At 42.9% G+C, this 24611-nt stretch overlaps 1 protein-coding gene across 1 annotated transcript in view; it reads right to left on the bottom strand.

The window, feature by feature from the left end:
* Nucleotides 1–7584: 7584 nt before the first annotated feature.
* ppan (Brix domain-containing protein peter pan) overlaps nt 7585–24611 on the bottom strand; it is a 49021-nt gene continuing 31994 nt past the window's right edge. Inside the window, exons 7-8 of the mRNA XM_050196391.3 lie at nt 14955–15133; nt 7585–8053 (exon numbers count right to left, since the gene is read on the bottom strand). Coding sequence (XP_050052348.2) covers nt 7710–8053; nt 14955–15133 — 523 coding nt within the window. The 3' untranslated portion in view covers nt 7585–7709. The remainder of the gene's footprint in view (nt 8054–14954; nt 15134–24611) is intronic.

The following is a 24611-nucleotide window of genomic DNA, read 5'->3' as shown; positions in this document are numbered from 1 at the left end:
TGTTATCACATAGTGCTGCGCTCGTTTTGCTGGCTTGCGAAACTCGCACAAACTGCAAGTGGCTGAAAATTCAATTTCCATGTGATGTCGCGAGATGCCCAAATGATCTAGATCACTTGACCTAAAAGCAGCTGCAGCGGCGAATCCACCGCTCTGACTTCGCTCGGTACCGCCATCTGTCAGGTACCGAGTCAAGTTGTGTTGCTGCCGTCTGTTTTACTCACAGACGGCAGCAAAGGGTGGTAATGGCGTATGCAACACCACCACTGCCCCGATTGGATGGCAGAAGATCTGACTTTCGAAAAAAATATTCGGACCCTTCAGATACAATTTTCTCGTAAACTAAGTCTTTTCTTAGCATGAAACAAGTGCTGTGAGGTTTCTGGAATGGTATTTAAACAGTCCACGTCGACTTAGTATTTGCCTTTAGTGTCCCTTTAAATTAGTGCTTATATCTTTAATTCTTCCCAACAAATTGTGAAAAATGACATTTGGCGCCCTCACTCAGCAATAGCATGACAAAAAATGGGATGTCCCTTCACGTGCACACAGCCCCTTGGCCTTTTTAAAATATTGAAATGCAATAATTTTGTTTACTAAGTTTTTTCTGTAACTTATACTGTGCAGCTAAATATTCGCTTGTTAGGAGTAACAAAGTGGCACCATAGCCTCCAAGATAGGGTAGCGCGTGCTGTAGCCCATTATCAGAGGCCATGGTGGCTCTGTGAGAACTTTCGCCCATTTCCAAAAGAGGGCACCACATTGTCACTAGCTAGGTGCTAGGATTTATAGCAGCCACAGATGCAGGAACTTATTACAGCAGCATTTTATTTTCGGATGGGGTGAAAAAGTCAAAATGCGGATGGGTAATTAAAGTTGCATTCACTCTTGTGAAAGCCACCTACCGTTATGCTCTCGGAATTTCTGAGGCGGGCTATAGGCGTTGTTCTTACTTCTCAGTGTTGTTGGCGTCGAGACTTCTATTGTTTTTTTAGAAATTGTTAAGATCAAAACATTCTGCTTACAAAATTTCTGTGCTTTTGGAAGTAACTGCTGCAGGTATAAACACTTAGCAGGATAAGCGCTTTGTTGCACCATAAAAAACTGGGTCCTTAAAAATCTGTTGCCAGTCCCTTAAAGGGGTTGAAACTAAGGCTGCTCGAGTAGCAAAATTTTCTAAAGAAATACGAATATTCAAGAAAACGACCTTTGAATATAGAACATTCCCAATTTCTGAAAAAGTGAAACGTAAAGTTCCGAGGAATCTGTTCAGCAACAAAAGACTTGTTTATACATTGAGACATGCAATGCCGTTAAATAGATTTCAAGTCAACTGAGAAGTTAGTAAATGAGAAACAAAGGAAAGTATGATCATATCTGGTACACGATGACAATGACAGTAATAAAAAAAATTAACAGCACAATCCCACATGCATGTCATAGAGTGCAGTGCTTCTCGAAGGAGCATAGGGCAACACTACAGCACCATGCATAGTTTTGAAGGAATCCAAACAGGTTGAGATTGGCCAAATAATAAATTGCTTTGTCTAAATAGAGATTGCAAATTTGTAGGCTGCTGAAGTCAAGATGTGCTTATATTTAACAGTTGGAAACTATTGCGAATAAGTGACGTCCTCCATGTGTTGGTTCAGGAACTGGATCGTCTGCACCAGAACATTCAGACAAGTTTGCATCGCTCTCTCCCTGTAGACATCATTCTGTTTATTGCACTATACTGTTCACACAAAGGACAGAATAAATAAAAGAGACACACATGTGACTACAACAGTTCTTACAGTCCCGTATAATATTCAAACAGAAAGAATATCTGACAACTTTGAAGAGTCAATTGTCAAATCAAATACACATATATTAAGAATTTTGAATATATGCAGAGTCCTGGTTAAGACATAAATTGTACAAAATTGATGCATTACACACCACTATAAAATATACAACTAATCTGCAAGTAGGACATTTGCGAAGCCCTCATAAGCATTGTAACGATTTTATGTAAACGTTTACAAGATTCTCTGGTCAGGAACGGAAGCAGATGAAGATTAAGATGTATAACAAGGCTGTCAAGGAAGGGAAGAAAAGAAACATAGAAGAGAGAGACCGAATATGATGATTAAGTTATCTTTATAAATGCTCGAAGGCTCCCAGCTTTCGGGGAATTCTACATTTTGGCACAGTCGGATACGGACTTGGACATGTGGGTGACATTCTATGTGACACAGCGACGAGACCAGCCAGTTGTCACAGGCTACAAGCCATATGGGGAGGACTTCGCTTGTGCACAAGGTGAGATGACCACACCAACTTTGCTCGACGTCATCGCTAAAGGTGCTGCAAGAATCAATGTGAAATTACGTGATCTTGCCCTTTGGACAAGTCACGGTCTTCCTGCTAACTGCAATGCAACCGTAAGTGCGACTTCATCTCCCATTAATCTCTCAGATGCATATGCCAAGCTCGCCGCAATACAAATATAACAAACTCAGCAGCAGGAAGCTCTTATAGCTGCTCTTGTGGACTAGAGAAGAGTTGAATTATGAGTGCAACCTGAGCCATTCAACTGTGTTTCGCGTAGCGCCACTACATGGCTAGACTACTATGGGCACACTTGCGAACACAACTGGTGCATTAATACTGGTCGCATGTTTCAGATGTGGAAGTACCTTGGAGGAAATGCTAAAAAATGGTTTGACCTTCGCATCTCAGAGCACAAGAAGTAGCTGTGGAAAGTATGGAAGGAGAGCTTTCCGTTTGCTTTTAGAGGAAATTCACTTGACTTGTGGGACAAGGCGATCACTTATAACCAGAGAGATGAGGGTCATATTGCTCAGTAGACCATAAATATTTACGATCACTTAGAACAAACAAGGAATGACGGAAGGGGACAAGGTGGGAGTGCTATCCTTCCTTGTTTGCGCTAAGCGATCATGAATACTTATGGTCTACTGAGCAATATGAACCGACTAGCCCAGCAACATGTACTCCTAGGTGAGAGTCTTTTGAATTACTTTTTTAAAAAGCACCGGCTGTCACATTGCAATGACGATGAAGCTATAAAAAAAAACCAGAGTATATTTCTTGTTAAGACAAACATTCTTTTTGCCCCTATGCTCATAAATGGGCAGAAAATGACAGCGCTAGTAAACACTGACATATCAGTCTCACAAATGAATTGTAGACGAGGCAAACATTACCACTGGAAAGTCAACTCAAGTCTACAGTTATGACGGAGCCTCGCAGGAGTTGGAACGATGGACAGGCAGAAAGGTCCAGTTTAGAAACCAGAAGATCGCAACAAAATATTTGTTATTGTCTGGGGTTGAGTTTGATTTTCTCTTAAGACCAGATATGAAGCTTTTAAAGATTAATATATTGTGGAATGATGTGATCGCTACAGATGAAGTAGAAATGGAACAGCCATTGAGAAAACAAAAAGTGTGTCATGTTCTGAAGCTGATGCATCTCACTTTCCAGAATTAATATGTGTAGGGACATATCCGCCACCTACAACTGCTATAGAAGTTCCATTTAAGTTGAGAGATGTATCCGTTGTGAGAAAAAAGCCATATACCTTAAGTCAAAAGAAAAAGTTCTGGCTTAAACAAGAGCTTTAAGGAATGATCGATTTTTGCATTATTACACCATCAACTTCACTATTTGCTTCACCAATAGCCACTGTACCCAAGGAAGACGGATCACTCTGCTGATGCACGGACTACCAATTAATTAACAAGCAAACGTAACAGTTCCCTTTTCCAATGCCACGCATAGACGAAATCATCTATGAGATGGGTGGCTGTGAACATTTCTTAAGAATGGAGCTAGGTAAAAGATACTGGCAGGTCCCATTAAAGGAGAAATGAAGTTCACAGCATTTAATCTCCAATACTAAACGTGCGGGATGACAGCTTACATGATGCCACGCCGTTACACTGTGACATATACGAGTACAATAGGCCGGGTGGAAAAATTCTGGAGCCTGGTTCCAAAAAATGATGAATTTGGTTCTAAAAGACTGTATAGGAAAGTCCTGCAATGTCTACGTTGGCGATATAATCATGTACTCGAGAACAAGGGATGACCATGTATTGGAAGTTCTTGAAGCACTCAAGCAAGGCTGAAAACTAATATCAAGAAAAGAGAGTTCTTTTGGCAGAAGGCTGTTTTCCTCGGCAGGGTTTTCGATGGAAGAACGAAGAGCTCATCTCGCAACTTGTCAAACCATACGACATGCACTCTCTCCAAGTATTCTTAGGACTTGCAGGACGCTTCCGAGTGTTCATTAAAGGCTACAAGATGCCTACAAGACTACAAGACAAGATGCCAGACAGCTTTAACCTAGAAAGGTGTTCCTTTTATATGGTCCAAAGAATACAAACATTGTAACATTGCTATGTTGAACTCGTTCGGACCATTTCATCAGGCCCCACACTCACATTGCCCAGACTTTCGAATTGTATACTGATGCTTCACATTATGGAAATGGCACTGTTCTTTATCGAGACATGTGAAAACTCAGCAGAAGGCAACAAGTGATTGGCTACTACTCCTACACACTTTTAAAAGCATAGGTTAACTGCGCAACTACAGACAAAGAGGTCCTTGCAGTAGACATGGCTCTGATATTTCAAGCGCTACTTGGAAGGGCACACTTTTAAACTTTACACTGACAATCAAGCCTTCACACACTTCAACTAGCTCTGCCTAAAAGAAGGGTGGCCCAATGGATCAGCGAGGTCCAGCAATTCAACTTCGAAGTGCTGCATTGCCCTGGAATAAATAATCAGGATGCTGATGCGCTGTGAAGACTTCACGCATCCTAAGCAGCAAGCACTGAAAGCATAAACATGGTCACCTTATGGGAGGGAACACAAGAGTTAGAAGTGAAGAATGGACGAGGCCAGGTGTACGTACCCAAGACCTGTGTTTCAACCATACTGCATCTATACCATAGTAGTCGTGAGTGAGGTGGGCACGACGGCTTTTGGAGGACCCACCGAAAACTGACAGAAAAATTTATTTGGAGAAACACGAAAACCGATGTGGCTAGGTACATCAAAACTTGCAATAAGTTCCAAATACGCAAGGCAAAATTCAGAGCTTGACGAAACCTCGTGGTCTTGCCAACCTACTCAGACACCCCCATTTAATATCGTTCACCTTGACTTCGCCGAACTTAAAAAAAAAGAGGAAAGGGTATGAAAGAGTCAAGCATTTCTGATGGCAATAGATGAATGCACTAGATTTGTGGCTGCTAAGCCTGGCAAGAAAGACATGAACATGAATGACATTCAAGTCATTTTGCTTCTTGAAAGAGATATATTTAGGAACAAAGTTGTGGTCGCCGACAATGGTCAGACTTTTCGTAGCGACAAGCTTCGTGCTTGGGCCCAGCAATGGGGCGTCAAACTGTTTTCTCACCCCATACCATCCAGATGCCAATGCTCTTGCAGAGAGAGTCATACGTAACCTAAGACATTCTTGACTCTCTACCCTGACTTTAAAGGCAGCTGGAAGTGTACGTTAGAAGTGGCTGTTTGACATCATAACTGTTCCTAGTATGCAGCTCCCATTTCGCCGCTTTGGGTATATCTGTGTGGCTTGCAGCCGATAAGGAAATAGGGATTATAGACAAGGTTACACACCGGCATATGCCTCTGTCTACAGAGCAACAACGAAGATACCACCATGCTATGAAAAGGAGCTTTGAAGACGAACAGCCTCAGTCCAAGATACCGGATATAACTCTTGGAGATGTGATTTTGGTGTAAAAGGGCTTTGATTCGGACATCATTCTCAGGCCCATATCTTGTTACCAAAACAGCCATGCAAGAAAAGTTCCTGAAAACTGTTTATTACAAAGGGCCATGAGGGAAGGAATAAGAAGCTTCCATCCCAAACATTATTCAGTACCATCCATGGAGGGATGAAGACAGAAGGCGGGGAGGATATAAGATTCTATGGTCAGGAATGGAAGCAGATCAAGACAGATAACAAGGCTGTCAAGGAAGGGAAGAGGAAGATTTAAAAAAAAATTAAATTATGGCATTTTACGTGCCAAAATCAATTTCTGATTATGAGGCACGCCGTAGTGAGGGACTCCGGAAATTTCGACCACCTGGGATTCTTTAACATGCACCTAAATCTAAGTACCCACGGGTGTTTTCGCATTTCACCCCCATCGAAATGCGGCCGCCATGGCCGGGATTCGATCCCGCGACCTCGTGCTCAGCAGCCCAACACCATAGCCACTGAGCAACCACGGTGGGTAGGGAAGACGAAGATAGAAGAGAGACATCAAATATGGCCATTAAGTTATCTTAATAAATGCTCGAAGGCTCCCAGCTTTTGGGGAATTCTGCAATGTTAAATTTGCATTTCCCATTTGTCCGCTTCAGCTGGTCCAACAGATGCAGTGTACAGTGCTACAGTATCTGTCTTTGGTGCAGAGTTATGAATGTGTGAGGTTTGTGATTCAGATTACGGGGCTTAACATCCCAAAGCAACACACAGCTGAGACACTGTGGTGGGGGGGTCTCTGGATTAATTTTTACAACCTGGGGTTAATATGAACTTAACCAAAAACACGAGCGTTTTTATATTGAATGTGGCCATGATGGCTGTGGCCATGATGGCTGGGAATTGAACCAACAACCACATGCTTAGATGCAGAATGCCATCGCCACTGTGCCACCGCATAACTTTGCAGACCAAAATCCACAAATACAGCGAGGTCTAGATTAGTATAGTTAATAAATTTCCATGTGACCAAAATCTGCATGCTCACATGAGTATTCACTCCTATTCGTTTGACAATGTTGAGTGCGAGTATGACTGAATAATGAAGGGAGTGAGTGATGTTAGTACATATGGAAGCGAGTGCCAATGAGCATGAGGAAACACAAGTATGAATGTGAGTGGGAGCTGGTATTTCTTAGTGGAAGAGATTTTGAATGAGAGTGACTGCACATGACTGACAGCACCTCAAATTTAATTCTGAGGTTTTACGTGACAAAACCACCATATGATTTATGAGGCATGCCGCAGTGGGCAATTTTGGATTAATTTTGACCAGCTGGGGTTCTTTAATGTGCCTATCGAACAGGAACACTGCATCACAGAAAAATCACGCACACAACTTTCGCTGTAAGGAGTAGCTTGTGTAGAAGACTTCATGTCTACAGATTTGTATTTGTGAAGGTGCACCAAAAAAGTTGCTGCTTAACAAAATGCATTTTTTACACTCGCATCAAAGCCAATTTATTTCAAGGGTGAACTGGTCTAACTTTTCTTACCATTGCTTTGTCAGATTGCATTGCAAGCTCGCTAACAAATGAAATTCAAAACTTACTTTTGCATGCCCTAGATGAAGAAACTACTAGTCTAAGCACCAAAGAGACAAAGGTAATTTGCCGTCCAAATGCCGAAGTTCCACAGCACAGTCTTTGGCAATGCTCAACAGGATGTTATTGAACTATTTGTCAGGCTGTGTAGCCTTTAGCCTCTGCTCCCCCCCTTCCTGTAAGTAGTCTGCAATAAACTTCAATTCAGCAAGTCAAACGTCACTTCACTGATCAAAAGCCACTCTTACTGTCCCTCCCGAATTTAATCAGGACTGGCCAGCAATTTTATTTTCCTATACATTTCCATCAGTGTAATGTACAGCCACCCTTGCAATACATATCTGTCCTTTAACGGCTTCTTTTGTGTTTCACCTTCTTAAAAGGCACATCTTGCTTCTGTTGAGCCCGAAGCTTGGCCACCTTCTGTGAGCGCAACCGCTTCTCCTTAACCTTTTCTTTCAACTTCTTGCGCTTCTTGCGCCGCTGCATCATCACCTCAAAGTCTGACAGTTTGTGCTTCTTTGCCTTCTTATCTCCCTGCTGTTCCTCTCCATCACCCTTGTCCTTCAGTGCTGCTGGCCCCTTTTTTGATTGACCACTTCGCTGGTTGTGGTGTCTCTTCAGCATGCGAGGCTTCCCAGCTACAATGCCACTTCCCTTCTTATTAGCTCTTTTAGCTTTTGGTGGTGCATCTGAAACATAAACAAAGAATATTCAGGCATTTATTGCTATAACCTGCACATTGTACAGGCAACAGCTATGTATGCTCTTCCACGTGGCCTCTTTCATCGTTGCTACTTTGCCACAATGCATGCAGGGAGAGCTTTTGGTGTATGTTGCAGTAGCATATAGAGTCTACTGACAGCAAAGTTTTTAATATTCATGAAGCACTTTGGCAATGAAGGTTAAACAGTGCTGAGAGAAGAGGAGGAGGATGGTGCTAGGCACAGGCAGATCGAGCCTTGTGCTCAGCCATCACTTTATTGGCAATTGGTACTGCCTTGTTGTGGAACTTACGGTGCATGGGATAGGAATGAGTGGTTTCTGTATTCACTGCCTCAGAGTAAAAGATCTGGTCAACAGGTATAAGTGTGTGCCATACACATGGCCTATTCTATAAGGACAGAAAATAACCTGTTTTTTACTTCTGTTATAGGTGCCCTATTTCCAAAGTCTGGCCTAACGGAGTTTTAGCATGTCTGGTATACTTGCATCGTTTACGGATTACCTGGTTAGCAGAGGGTAAACATGAGCAGCCAGATTGGTGACACCACCTGGTGGCACAGGGCTCAACCAGACAAACACAGAGCTATTATTACAATTACCAAGTGTATTCTACTTCACCGCTGATGTAAACTTTGGCAGTGGCATAATCATGAACAAGTTGCCTCCTTAAATCTTGTTTCGATGCAAAACTAAAGGAACACAAAAAACATGTCTAAGGCATTGTGTCACAAGGCGTTGCTACTAGCATACGATATCCAATACTGTTACGCAAATGCCTTTGTGTATACTAAAATACCAGACACGCTAAAGCTCTCTAATAACATAGGGTTTATTAAGTGTTGCAGTGTCTCACGTATGTTTACAATAGCTCCTCAGTTTCTATTGTAGGAAAGGCTTCAAATCTGTGGCAGGGACAGCTATGGTAGAGTTGCTCAACTTTATTGTGATGGATGTGGCAATATGATCGACAAGCATATTAAATTACCGTTGATGCCTCTATGCCCAGGCACCCAGCATATTACCTATATGTTGACAAGATGTGTACATGGTGCACAAAATTGAATAAAGATAAGTAAATACAGGATTTTAGTTGTTCTGTAGAAAACAAGTGATATGAACACCAGGACAAAGGACAAAACCATGCCCAGCTACCAGAAGTGGGCATTTTTGTCTTCTCCTTGTGTCCTGTTGCCTTTCCCTCCAAGCATGAGTGGATAGTATGCTAGCATTATACATGGTATAGAAGATATATAAAAAATGTATCTAAAATGTGATATATAGTTCAAAAGATCAGATGTCCTGAGTCTGGTCTATTGTGATTCGGATAAAATACCTAAGTTCTTTTTCCAAGTGAGAACAAATTAGCTCTCTCTCTTACCATCAAAAACTCACGAGTGAATAAGGGCATTGGATTTATCATACCTGGCTGTGAAAACTTGGTGCGCATTGCAATCAAGGGTGCGTTAGAATGGAGTAAGTACGGAAAACACCTTTGCATGATTTTAACACCAACACTGTCTTAAAATTGCCCTACCTGTTACATTATATGTAAGGCTTGCATGGTTCCGAGTTTACTGCATCGCAATGTGAAGGTATTGCCTTTTAAAAATGAAGGAACTTTACTTCGGTATAAATGTACATACTAGAATATGCCTACACGGTGTGGGACCTCTGGGTAAAATTCGAGGTCGGAAAGGTTAAAAAAGTACCAAACTCAGATGTTCACTTTGTCAGGAACTTGCAAAAACGCACCTTTAGTGTATACAGTGCCAAAACGTCATATGGTTGGCTCAGATTTCAAGACTAAAGAAAGGAATTGAGGCACAATATATTCTGCTGCAGTTTATAATCTCGACTTGCACATTTTTGTCAACATTTGCCCAAATGTAATGAAACAATTTCGTGTTGAAGCTCATCACACAATATGCAAAAAGTCTATAAATAAAATGCATTTTTCATCATATATGATACAGCATGCAGTTATGGGTTTTCTGTAGGAGAGCAGAAGCTGGTGTCCCTGTGAGGGAACAAATTTGGTGGCAATATATACAGGCTAGTATACTGTTTCTTAGCACTGTTATTGTTTTGAATATACTATACAGAGTGAAAATGCCCTTATTGTTTACAATAAATACACCACAGTGCCTGCTGTGTTCTGAGAGCCAAAGACAACCACAGTAACAAAGAGTACTCGGAGCAAGAGGAAGACGGCATTGTTCTGAAGGACATCTGAAATTTAGGGTGGTGCAACCCTTCACCATCCGATTTTCCTGACTTTTTGCTGCGACTGCAGGTCTGAAACAGCAATAAAAGCCACCACTGCTGCCATTTTGTTTATCTTGTAGCATCAAACCAGTGCTCTTGCACACCATCCACTGGCAGCCACAACAGCGATGCTAGGCCTAGCTGCTTTGACGTTCACCACGAAGCTTCATGCTGTTCAGTACCATGTTTTTCATTGAAAGATTTCACTGCTGTCAGCAATGATGCTGGTTCCACCATTGTCATCCTCACGGACTGCTTCAAAGCACGGAAAGTACACAGTATGGGTCAAGCGTTGCACAATGCCAGTTCTCAAAAGTCAGCTTCGCCGCAATAAAACGGTGTTACATGGTCAAGCATACCAAGAACAGAAAGGGGCCACTGTCAAGGGGCACAGTATGCATTCCTGAATTATACACACGCGCATACACCGCCTCTTGTCACAATACAAGCACCAATACACCATTTAAGTGTACTGGCAGACCTTCAGAGCTATTTAGGACGTGCCTGTGGCAATTTGAGACCTTGGGAGCAGTAAAAAACATGCACTCATTTTTTCCTAATGTTTTTGTGGCACCTAGGGAGTCCGGAAAATTGGATGTTGACTGTATACCCATAACTGCACGGTGTATGATATATGATACAACTTTCACTCATAAAATCGCAACTATATGCTTCTTCAAAAAAGTGAGCTTTGTCTGGGCATACACAGTTGCCAACGGATAATTCGAACAGCTTCACAGTACTGCCACTGGCCCCAAAGACAATGTACCGTATTTTCGCGATTCTAAGCACCCCCCTCTATTGTCGCGAAAAAGTTAGGAAAAAAAGTTTGCCTGCGAATCTAAGCACCCCCTTATTTGTTAGGAAGAGCGCGTAGCCAAGGCCGCCAAACGCGCTTGCTCACTCTGGAATCATTGCTCGGCGGACCTGCAGGCACGCGGTCGATGCTTCTGTTGGACGCGTTTCGCGGCCATCCGACCCCGTAAGTAAAGACAAAGCTTCGGAACATCAATAACGACGTGGTTGTGATTTCGGATGGCATGACGCCAGTGCTGCAACCCCTCGGCGTTTCAGTCAACATGCCCTTCAAAGCCAATCTCCGACAGGAGTACGAAGGGTGGGTGCGAAACCCTGACCGGAAGAAAACGCTGACGGGAAAGCTGCAGAAAGCGTCCCCATCAACCATCGCAGTGGATTTCGGACGCGTGGAAGAGGGTCCAAGTGGACGTTGTGGTCAAATCATTTACGTGCTCGATCACAAACAACTTCGACGGAACGGAAGACGACCTGCTGTGGGATACCGAGAGCAGCGGTTCAAGCGGTGCGACGAACTCGAGTGGCAGTGATAGTGACTGAGCATCCTACACAAGCGGTTTGTACACTGTGTGCACCGATTTTTCTTTTGGATGTTTGCAAAATAAAATGTTATTTCTCGCACCCATCTCGTCATGATGTCGCAGCGAAATGAGGGAGGGGGAGGGGGGGGTCATTCTAGATTTTTGGAATCTAAGCCCCCCCCCCTCGCTTTGGGCATTGCGATCGTGAAAAAAAGGGGGTGCTTAGAATCGAGTAAATACGGTATAGCATGACCAAAATCTTGGACACCTCACTTTGGACTTTGCACACACGACCGCATGCGGACACTGTCTTGGGCAGTTTAAGAGCAATGATTTTGTTTTGATACATCACCAACATGGTTGACCATGTTGCCAGCACCTCCTCGAAATTGATAGCAAAGCCTAGTTACTGACTGCTCCCAAAATGCAGGGCACGACAAGCCAAAACATTGTTATAGAATTTGCATTAGCGGTTTCTCGTGCAAGTTCTGTGTGTCGAATGTTTGTTCATTTACGCTACAGCAGCATAGTAACATGTTAAACAGCGACCTGGTCCCGAGTGACTTTTTCAAGCAGCTTCAAATGGTGCCAACTCAACCCTCTATGTCTGCACTGGTGAGGGCGTCAATTCAGTGAGGGAAGCACTGGAACAATGACCGTTGTAAAGAAAAGCGATTATTCAGCTAATGCAGCGTGGTCGACTTCTGCTATGTGGCCAGGGAATAAATATTTTGTGTATGCGTTGACTGAAGTTTTGTGTGTCTATAGACACAGCATGACAATGGTTGAGATATGAACTGACTAGGAGCGGTATTCTGGACATTGCGAAATTCCACCACATTGTTGATTTTGCCATCTTGTCACTTCCTCAAACTGGCAGCATTGGAAAATTTGACAGTACGCAGAATAGCACCCCCGGTCGCGGGCAAGTGTATGTCCACGCAGCAATGCGTTGACAAACTTGCACCGTACTCTTACAAACTCAATTTCGAAGATACGGTTAAACCTACATATAACGAAGTCAGTAAAATTGGAAATTTGCTTTGTTATATTGAAAATTTATCTTTTATGGAAATAAGTACAGTCGCTGATGAGTTTTTCTTACACAGTAGGGGCTGCAAAATTGTCAACGTTATCGAGAAATCAGAAAAGGCAAATCTGTATGAGAATTCTTCTTTTTAAAATTTGAGTCAGCGACAAAAGATAGCTTCATGCCGAGTCGATGATATATTCACATCGGTGGTACGAAGTGAAGTCCACTCCTAACCGCCACGGCTGATAATGTCACCTGCGGTGGGATGATGCAATCATGAAAAGCACCGGCAACAAATGCTTCACCTGCCTTTCGCTTCAACATGCCTTTGAAACTCAAGATTATGCAGCATCGAGCACTAAACACGTGGGAAGACAGTGCACGATGCCATGCCCTCCAAGCTCGTCCAGTCTTTTTTCACGCAGTAGATTACCCCTAAAACAAGGCATGTAGGTTGCATGCTTTCAGCCACATTGACAACCATGCGCAGCCATAGCCGTAACGCGCAGCAACCTGACACATCACCTCCTTTGCTTTACAAGTTGATGAAGCCTTTTTACACTTCTCCGACCAAAATGTCACAGTATAGATCACAGAGACCATTACGCTATGCGTGCTGCCTGATTGCCTGCCTTTGAGACCTTCGAGTTAGAGGGTGACATGATACCATGCAAAGAAACAGCACAAAAACGGGACAATAGCAGAGGTGTGTGAAACCAAACACTAAATTTTGTATCAAATCAAGAAAAAAAAAATGTATTGAATCAACTATCAAATATTAGAAAATTTAACAAACCTTTATGCGTACAAATTAAAAAAAAAAAACTATAACACGGTGGTGCACATGCTCAGAAGATTACTCAGATTATGCAACAAGACTGTTGCTAGTATTGGTAACTTAGGTACACCCATAAGCAAAAGTATACGGACCAGGTATTGCGTGATAAAACTCAATTTCTCCTCTGTCTGCGAATGCAACTGAAATTAAAGACTGCAGTCTAAACTTGGCATTACGATTTGTCTAGTGCACTTGTCAGTTTCTGTTTATGCGTGTTAATTACGATGAAATTCTGTTTTTTCGACGACCCTGTGGTCTGTATACTTTGGCTGACCAGTGTACATAGAAATCAAGATGCGCAGTATGCTCTACTCTTATAAAAGGAAACACCAAATTAGTATGCCAGCTCTGATAACTCAGTTCACATACAAAGGTATGGAAAATATCTTTTATCAACAGAATGTCCATTGAAAAGGACCAACTGCTTTTCCCCCTATGAAGCTGGAGAAATAGCAAAGTTGTCCTAAATACCAATACGGTTTTCAGTTTACTAGTGGTCCATACATTGCTTAATGGCAATCTTCTATTGCTTAAAAAGTTTTGCTTTCCAATTTTCTTCCAGAAAACAGGAGCGCTTTTCCATCTTTATGGTGGTTTCTGCTGGTCATTCTCAGCTTGTTAATACCATCTGTGCGACAGACAAAAGCAGGGAATGTGCATCCCTCCCCATGGTCGTTGGTGCCTACCTGCGCAGCGCCGATGACAGCGTGGAGCGCTGCCGAGTGAGCCGCTCCGCACAGGCCGACAATATAGTTCTCAGATTGGGAGGCAAACGGCAAGTTCATGCAATGTCGGCCTGCTCCCAGTGGCTAATTGCGTCACTGTTCCCAGTGGCTAATTGGCCTTAACTTCACACATGCTTTCGTGCTTTTCACATGTGCTACTTTTGTTGTTCCTTCTGTTCATGGAGTTTTAATCTTTTCTATCAGTCCGATCCACCTGGTCAAACCTTGTACCAATAGACATTGCACGACATGGCAACGGTGCATGCATGAAGGCATCAACCACGGGCAGGTCATTCATCAAATATACTGAATATTCGAAAAATTGAATATTAGATATTCAATTCATGAATCAAATTATTCGAACGTTCACTACTCCATTTGAAATTGACTATTCGAGTATTCACATTCCCCTAGACAATAGCCTAAGGACACAGCGATTTTCCTGTCTTTATGCTGTTTCTTCCCCACAGAAAGTCTCTAATAAGCTCACATATGCACCTTGCTGATGTAATAACAGGTAGGTCATCCCAGGCATGTTCAGCAAGTATCTGAAAATTAACTTAAACTACAAAGTTCAAACATTTGTCATTTCAAGATTCACAAATTCAATATGGGGGCTTATCATGGCCAAAGACACAACATCACAACAAACAAGCATTAAAATCTCACCGTCCTCATCAGGATCTTCATTCACTTCCTGACGGTACCAGTTTTGCTCATCATCATCCTCACTCTCCACTTCTGCATCTGCATCACTCCCTTGATTCATGTCCTGCTCACCCTCAAGCAAAGCTTCCTTTCTTCGCTTGTTCTCTTCCTGCTCCTGTTTGCGCTTCTCCTTTAGCTTCCTGCAATGAAGGATACCACTGCATCATGTTGCACTAAATTGTTGGTATAGCTAATCAACGAGAAGAAAGGGGGTTAACCGAGGGGCCCGATTTTTATTAGTCATATTACAAGAAGCCAACAAACACTGACACCAAGGACAACATAGGGGAAATTACTTGTGCTTAATAAATGAAATAAAGAAACGATAAATTAATGGAAATTAAAGTGGATGAAAAAACAACTTGCCGCAGGTGGGAACCGAACCCACAACCTTCGCATTTCGTGTGCGATGCTCTACCACTTGAGCTACCGCGGCGTCGCTTCCCCATCCACTTTTTTTGGGTATTTATGTGTCCTAGTAGAACCCTGGGAGTGTTAGCAAGTGCCACCACTTGCAGACCTTGGCGGCGGACATGGAACGTCCTTTTTGCCGCAGGCGTCACGAGAACGTGATCTTTTTTGGGTGAAGGCAACTGGTCAATAAATTCACATATGCTACCTGAAGGCATCAATGTTGCCGGATTCGAGACCCTCGTTATGTAATCAACGAGAAGAAAGGGGGTTAACTGAGGGGCCCGATTTTTATTAGTCATATATAAGAAGCCAACAAACACTGACACAAGGGCAACATAGGGGAAATTGCTTGTGCTTAATAAATGAAATAAAGAAACAATAAATTAATGGAAATTAAAGTGGATGAAAAGACAACTTGCCGCAGGTGGGAACCGAACACATGCGGCCAGAGGAAGGATCCTGCTTATTTTTCACAATCTGGGTAGTGAACAGTTCAGTGCACAGGCATTTTTTGCATCCAGTCTCTATCATAATGTCGCAATGGGAGTTGGATCCAGAACTCTTTCAGCCTCATTATGCTAATTTATGGTAGCTTACTTACTCAAATGACGAGCCTAAACAAATCGTTCGCAGCTATCAAAATCATTATGAACACTACCTTCCCCTGAACCTTTCTGCCACAAGTAGTGCATAGACAATAAATTATGGTACAATGCGACCCACAGAGAAGTTCACAGGAACACTGAGACTAAGTGATCAACAGTGGTTAAAAAAGGGATGTCTCGAGCTGGTGCCAATGTTCCAACAAGGAGACTTCTCACAACTACAGCAGTTGTTGCCTTGAATGATGACAAGTCTCCTAGTCAAAACGTTGGCTCCAGGCCAAAACATCCCTTGTTGAACTATTTAATGCCAACCTTGAGTTCGTCTCGCATTTTATTTGCAGTGTAGGTCAGAGCTATGATTCACATCAGCCAATCAGAGAAGCCAACATGTAGATAGTGTCAGTCTGCAATATATCTATTGTACCCTGTGCCGCCTGCTCCATGGAGCATGTATGCAGATGATGGCGCAAGCAAACACTGAGCTTAACCATCCACAACACTGTTTTTCATGATGGATGGATACAAATCAGCACATATGCAGTGTCATTCACTGTCACTCGTTGGCTGGAGAATGCTGACAGTGGCAAGTTTTCATGTGATGAATGCTTTCATGGCACATTTCTGATGTGGTTTTTGGAATGTTTGTTGTGGAGTAGGAGTAGCACAAGCAGCAGAAATGATGGCAGGTCAATTTTAGAAGAGTATTTTTTGGGGACAGTTGGTGAAACTTATTTGACAGTGCTAACAATAACTAACACTAACAATATGTCGCAAAGAAAAACACAGGATGGCCTAAAATGAAGATGAGATGGACGGGGCAAGTGCTTGACTCGCTCCTTGTCTCCCTTTTGGTCTCATGTTTTGCACTTCATTGTTGTCAAATAAGACAGGTCAACTAATAGCAAGTGTTATTGAGCAGCATGGTTTTTCTCATTATCTTGTTTCGTGCCCATGAACCACATGCTGCTACACATCTGACTCCTCACTACACAGTACCTAGCCATATCGCACAAAGTTTGTGTCAGCACTGGAACTGAAATTAGTGAAAAAATGTGTATGCACAGCACTAAACAAGATATACAGTAGAACCTCGTTGATACGTTCCCGTTACGTACGTTTCCCCGGCGCCAACGTTCACAATCGAGAACACAAAAAATGACCCAATAGAGTTACGCTTATTTTTTTCCGGTTCATACGTTCCCGGGAAACATGATTTTTCAGCACCAACGTTCAATACGTCGCCAAACTGCGATCGTATCATACTTTTTCGGACCGCTAGAGCCCATGTAAACAAGAAAATGCGCCAGGCACGCGCTATCAAGAACAGTTTATAACTGCCCGCCGTGGCAGCTTCACCGCAATACTCACCCGCCCGTCTCACGTGAAAACGCCGGCGCACACTCAGTTTCTCATTTCGGTAGCAGCAAATCTTCTCCGCGGTTGTCGCATGCGGCATTCACAGCTATCACAGCATCCTATCACGATAAGCATTTTCGCCTATCTGTTTCACAGCTTACGGTGCCGTCGGCAGCATAGTGCACGCGTTTAATAGGCGATAACCAAAACGCGGCGCCGTTCCCTGCTGCAGACTGCGATCGTATACATTTTCCGGCCCCTAGATTCCATGTGAACAACCATGGGGCAACCAGCTTTCCTAACCAACAGGTTGTCCAACAAATAGTCTGTAACTACCCCTTTCCTACAGGGTGTCCCGGCTAACTTAGACCAAGATTGTGAAAAAAACCTATAAGTTATTCAGAACAGAAATCGTGTGGATGTTGTTAGCATTTATCTAAACTTACAGTACCATCTTTTTGCTTGTCTTTGTTTAAATAATTAGCCGAGATAAATTAACCTTTTAAATATAGCTTGAAACGTTCAGGCATCAATAGGAAAGTTGTGGAGCTTCACAAATAATTGCCCAACCCAAGTACTTCCAATGAGATAGACTTAGCGTGGTTGTTTTTATTTGGCAAAAACGAAAGCCCGCAGACTTTAATACATACCACGTGACAGTGCGCTCACTTGAGATCGCACTGTCAGTGCGATCTCAAGGCCAACTGATCCCATTGATAACAAAATCTCATTGATAACACAGCTGAAGCTCAGCTCTGACCAAGCGCAAAACGCGAACAGGAATTTAATAGAATATAGAATGTTTCAAAATCCCAGGTTTGCTCGCACCGCATCGACAGAGTGCATGTGCAGCAGTGGCGTAGCCAGAAATTTCATTGGAGGAGGGGGCTCACAATGCCACTCGGCCTCCTCCTTATAGAATTTGTAGAAGGATCAAATATATGAATAATAACTGCATTGCCATTGCCATAAGTGCTGCAAACTAATTTTTGAATGCTACGCACAGTCAAGACAAGTAAAATATGTATTTTTTCATAAAAAGATATACTCGTATGTCCCAAAAATTGTGCCCGAAATAACTGATATCAATGCTTCAATGTTTTCTGTCTACTTAATAAGTAAAGAAAATATCACACAATCTTTAAAACTATATCAGTCCGAAACGAGCAAAGCAGTGCATGCCGCTCACATGAAAAATGTTAAGGCTGTGAAATGAACAAGTTGAGGACAAATATGTTAGTGAAACTGTCATTCAAGAGCCTTGTTTACATTTTTGTACATATTCAAATGCTATGGAAAAATTGCAATGACACTGTCCTTTGTCCGTCCTGTATTGTGAGTAATTGCACCGAAATTATAGTTGCAACAGAGAGCACATATAAAAACCAGGAGTTCTGCAAAATATACGAGGGCGAGTCAAAAGAAAGTGAGCCAATGCTAATGTATGACGAACGGGGTACTTTATTTAAAACTAGTCTCCATGAGGATTTAGGCATTTGTTCCACTGACTAATGAGTGACATGATTTGTGTCTCATAAGACTCCTTGGGTTGCTGCTTCAAATAGTCTGTAACTACCCCTTTCACGTCATCGTCCAACACGAACCTGGTTTCCTTGAGGGCAAAAAAGTGTAATTGAGAACAAAGTTCACTGCACGTGTACACCGAACCTTGCAAGAAGATGTTTAATATAAGTGAGTCTCCAATAAATCTACGCATCTAAGAAAAAGTCACTTTATATAATGCATCAAACAAGGCAAATAAACATGTTGTGCAATCACAGAGTGACAGATCAGAGAATCCTAAGGGCCACCTTCCCTCCTCTATCTCCTCCTCGATGTATCGCACGCTGCGGACGGCAGCACTTGTGTGCACTTTCCTTCCTTGCGCACACAGGACTGAACCACCATTGTCAATTCACCCATGCCCCCCCCCACCCCGCCCTACGCTTTCACTCATACATACAGCGTGTGGTCACAATGTTATCGCCCTTGGGACTTTATACGGAACATGAGCGCGATGGCGACAGTAAGAATGCGCCTGGAGTATCCATATCATTGCTATCGCAATAATATAATCAGAGTATCTGGCTAATGAAGCGTCCCGTGGCCCATTACTTTCTGCAAAAGAACAAACAAAATCGAACTTACACCTTACGAAAATTCTCTGCACCGCAAGAATGTCTTTTTTTGTGAGGCCAGGGCACCGAAATGGAAGAATGCAAAGGAAAGCATGTTGGCCATAATCGACTGCCTAGTTTGGCACTTCATGTGGATACCGAAGGAATATTGAAGAAAATGTGAGACGCTTGGTCCACACAGAACCATACGCATACTGGCAGGTATCCTACACCAACGAGCTAAGACTTTCTGGAGAAGCTGCGCTCAAGCGAACATGTTGCAATCCATTGAGACTCCACAGTGATGGCGGCGAGTGACCATTGTTTCTTTTTCTCGTATGCTAGCCAGAAAGCGTCCAAACTCTGGCAGGTGAAAATCCACTTGGCCAACGTGCACCGAAGTGCACCATGTGGTGTACGGGGCAATATGAGGAAAATGCATGCGCTCTGGCTGGCTCTGGCAGCCTGCAGGTAGTGAGAACAAGAAAATTGGAGAGGCTCAATGTGTCCTCGGGAATGAAATTCAAAGTAGAAAAATAAATAAGAACGTAGTTACCTTTGCTGGCTTCAGTGTTTCGACATGGATGCATTGGCGCAGGTGAAAAAATGTTGATATTCTTTTCTGTGACATGGCAGTACAAACGATGAGCTTCATCTCATCGGACGTCACAGCGTGCTTTGTCAACTTGTCTGATAGTGTGTTGATTTGGCTTGTCTCATTGTATGGTCCAATGTACAACTTTAGAAAAGTTAACGCACCGTTGGCGTGAAATGTTTATAACATTAAACCCACAAAGTTCCGGAACTGAAAATCTAAAGCACGACTTTGGAAATGTCAATGCATCTTTTGCATCAAAAGTTCATGAGAACTTTATACCCATAAAGTTTCGGAATTCAAATCCATGCGCTCCGTAGATTCTGCAGCTTCCGCGAGATTCCACGATGAGCCCGCTAGCCATCATATGCCCTTGAAACTTTGTGCTTGGATGGGGCTCCTTGTGTTATGCGACTCCCGGTGCGTGGGCGCTGCCGTGTCAAAAATACATTCTAGACAAAATCCAGAATGATTTCCGGTGCCGGGGGTTGTTTTGGTCGGTGATGCATGATAGGCCGAAAAATTTCAGGGGGGGGGGGGCTAAACTCCCAGAAGCACCCCCCCCCCCAGGCTACGCCCCTGGCGCGCAGCTATATTTCGCACCAGAAATTTGCTTCGGACCAATCCCAAATTAAAGTGATGGTTTTATTTTTCCTAAGAGTGTATACACGCTGCAAAAACAGAGCCGTGAGAAAAAATAAAAACGAAATAAACAGACTGGGAAGCGACCCACGTGTAGAGAAAAGGCAAAACCGATGCGTTCATGAAAGTAAATATAGCACTTCTAAATTAGCCAAATTTTCAATTGTACAAACTGCCTGCACAAAAAACTAACTAAAAGAATACATCAAATTTCAGTGTGCCCTTATTATCTATGAATACGTAAGTGCCATTGAACACCAGCTGCTGCCTAGAGGACATGTTAGACTAGGTCTCCTTCTGCAGCTACGCAGTACTGAGTTCGCTTTATCACATCTTCAGTGGCTTTCTTGATTACCGACGCTGGAATTCGACAACAGACATCAGTTATCCTTGCCTTGAACTAATCTGACGTCCATCTCGATCATGTAAGCACAATCTTTCACATAACCTCAAAGAAAGAAATCGAGCAGAGAGAGGTCAGGTGGCCTGGCCGGCCAATTTGGCATGAAAAGTCACATCCAGCTAGTTTCGTACTCGGCTGCTGCTGTGTGCTGGTGCCCCGCCTTGCTGATACCACAGAAGTGAAAGACATGATAGCAAGACTTTGTTGAGAAACTCATTTATCACTCCAAGTATTTCGTCCATCCAATGCTGTCTGGTCAGTGTGTTATCGAAGAAGATGGGACCGATCATAGCACCGGCGTAAATTTAGAGAAAGATATGGCGACTGGGACGAAAAAAAACGCACCTTTAATCATTTGCACCGACATTGTCAATTCACTTTTGTGATGATAGGTGACAACAGCTATCATTGCTTGTTTCCAACTAACACCAAATGCGACGTGTTACTTCGGCCGAGGCACGGCAGATAAGGCACTAGCTCGATCAAGATGTTTTACAGCCAAGCTGTATATGGCTAGTTGATTGGAAAGAGAAGAGAGACACACACATATCATTCACGTGCATTTCATATGAGGTTGATTAAAGACTCTACCAAAGGGGTCACTAAAGTGTACAGGTTTTTTTCTAAGGCCAAAAAGGCACACAAAGCATTTTGAAGTGAGGTGAACATACAGCAACATATTCATTCTCTAGGCATAAGTTATCCATACCTTTATAATTAATTGTTAATTATATACCTCCTCTTCCTTAAAAATATACATTTTTTCCTGAGTATATATTTAAATATATTGTGTATGTGCATAATGTTTACAGTGGAAATTTAAAACAATGTTTAAGTGTGAAAATACGGACGAGGCAGCCGCCGCTGGAAGTTCTAATGCGCTTGTTCTCCTATTATCAAGAGTTGCAGAAATAAAGCGAAGTATGAATTAAAATCCGTGCATGTCCGTGCCAACAATGATGCAGTAAGCTATTAGCCACAATAAAGTTTTAAATGAAAAGGTCGAGGCAAGTCAAAAGAAACCTCAAATAAAGTGACAAAACTCTGCCGATGACACGTTACATGGAGGGGAGGAGGGTAGGCTTCGGCATCGCCGGGAGGGGAGGGGCCTCCCCCAGGAAAGTCCGGAGGGGGCTCGAGCCCCGGAGCCCTCCCGTAGTCAGCGCCTATGCCAATCACTTAGGCACTCATTATAATTCTGTCGCTAGTACTCAACCACACGTAATAAAAAGATCATTGCATTGCATTTAAGGTGGAAGAAAATGATACTTGTCCAGTTCTACTCGATGTTTAGAAAAAATAACTCATCGATGTTACCTTTAACGACGACATGGGTGGTCGAAATGTTTTGTTTCTGCTCGACTCTGTGGCACCTGCGCTTTTGCGTTTCAGTAGTTTCGTTATCGCTTAGTGCTGTGCTGGTTTTGTTAGCTCAAGAAACTAACAAGGTGCAAGTAGCAGAGATTTCCACGTCCACGTGATGTCGCAAGATGCCCGAACAGTCCATGCCACTTGACTATAGTGAACTAGAACACTTTCTAGTGATGCGACTGAAGCACACTCCCCTTGCTTGCCCCGTCCCCGCTTGCGGCGAAAGTAGCGGCGTAGTAGTAGGGCTGTCATCGCCCACTCTTCCCATTTAGTTTGCTCTGCGGCATGGCTGGCGTGACTTTTTCTGTGTCGTGTGCTTGTTTATCCTTGTGAAACAGCATAAAAAGCAGTGTCTAAAGCATTCTTATGCATAAGGTTGCACACCTGGATATGCGCGTGTGCAACAAAGTTGTAAGTCATCTCTTTTTAAAGTACCAAAAGACGAAGAACGACGACTTCTTTGGGAGCGTAACTTTCATCGGCTTGACGCCAAGTTGCACCTTGAAACGCATATTATTGCAAGAGACTATGTGCATACCGTCAATGGTGTTGAAGTTGGAATGTCAAGGGGAATGCCAACGCTTGCCCCTAATGCGGTTCCGACGATTTTGGCCAACCTGCCTGCATATTTGACATGAAAAACTCCACCTCCGCAAAGTGGCGTTAATTGCCATTAATTGCTTTAGCTATTACAATACTGCCAAGAGCGTCATTGGATCAAACGCGCAAGAGGAAGTTGTAAAGCTCGCTTTTGACAGTTGAAGACCAGACTGCTAGTTCGTACAAGCAGCAGCAGTTGATTGACTTGTTGCTTGATGAAGATCTTGAAGGCGTGAAGGTCCGCTTGATAGCAGCTCTCTAACTGTATCAAACCACCCATACATTATTCACCATAGTGACTCATGACTTACTTATTATGTGGCAGGCATTGTCGCAAAGAAGTGTGTACTGAAACCAAAGTTTAGTGCATGCATGAACCAGCTTCTGCTGCTTGCTTCAAATGGAAAGTGCTCAAATGCTGCCGTTTTCACGAAATCTTGCATCTTCGCTGGTCTTCTCTAGCCTTCACTGAAGCTTTTTGTGTTTATCAGTGAACTTGACATTTTCACTGGCTGCTTTGGCTAGAGTTAGCTACATCGAGAGAGCATTATGGATGTGTTGGCAGTCATCAGCAGGAGCAGCATTGGTGGTGTTGGTTGTGGTGAACATTGCAAGGTATTAACCGCGAAGTTGATCAATTTTTACGTCATCACACAAATGCATTTCTACATCAAGGGTCTGAATAAGTCTCATGATGAGAAACAAAGTGCACGGCAGCAACTGAAGTTAGGTCGATTATAAATGGTTGTGGTGCCATAAATGTATGCTGCCATTCTTGTGCCTATTCTAACGCACTGTGTTAATTTTTGAATTAATGTGCCAATAAGAAACTGTTTTTGAACAATGTAAATAAATAACATGTGCTTTTCTTCCCATTTCTGATGACCACATGCTGGGAGAAATGGGAAACAAGATGTGTAAAGTGTTGTATTTCTTCAATGCCACCCGTAAACCCAAGGTAGAGTGAGCTCCCAAAACATTCGAGTAGTGTATTGGCAAAAGTAATTATGTATTCAAAACTAGTCTATCTTGTCGAGTCTGCAACAAGTTATCATATCAGGGCAGCGGTGACAGCAAAGTAGCAGCGGGTAAAAGTTGGTAGAGAAAGAGTGATCATGTAATCGCTGCCTACTCAGTATACATGGAAGTGAGCTGCAGTTTTTAACATGTGGACACGTAAATTTAAAGTGATGCTAAGAACTTTTTGATCAAATAGTGTTTGACACATCAGCCCAGCCAGTTGCGTGCATGGAACTGCTGAAATAACGGGATGGTACAGTGTGCATGTATTCAGTCATTTTGCACAGAGAAAAGAAAACGTGAGAAAATAAATGGGTGTAAGGAAATATGATAGAATGTCTGATGGGTGCACGGCAATGACCACCCGGCCAGTCATACGTGACGTGCCTCCGAGTGCACTCACAAGCAGATAGCGGTGCTGGTTACTGTAACAGCTCCATTTGGGTATAGCACTGAAGTAATCAGCCAAGCTGTTTTAAATATACTTCAGGCACC

This window comes from Dermacentor andersoni, chromosome 1 (assembly GCF_023375885.2).
Source record: "Dermacentor andersoni chromosome 1, qqDerAnde1_hic_scaffold, whole genome shotgun sequence".
Classification (NCBI taxonomy): domain Eukaryota; kingdom Metazoa; phylum Arthropoda; class Arachnida; order Ixodida; family Ixodidae; genus Dermacentor; species Dermacentor andersoni.
This window is presented reverse-complemented; position numbering and strand designations above follow the sequence as displayed.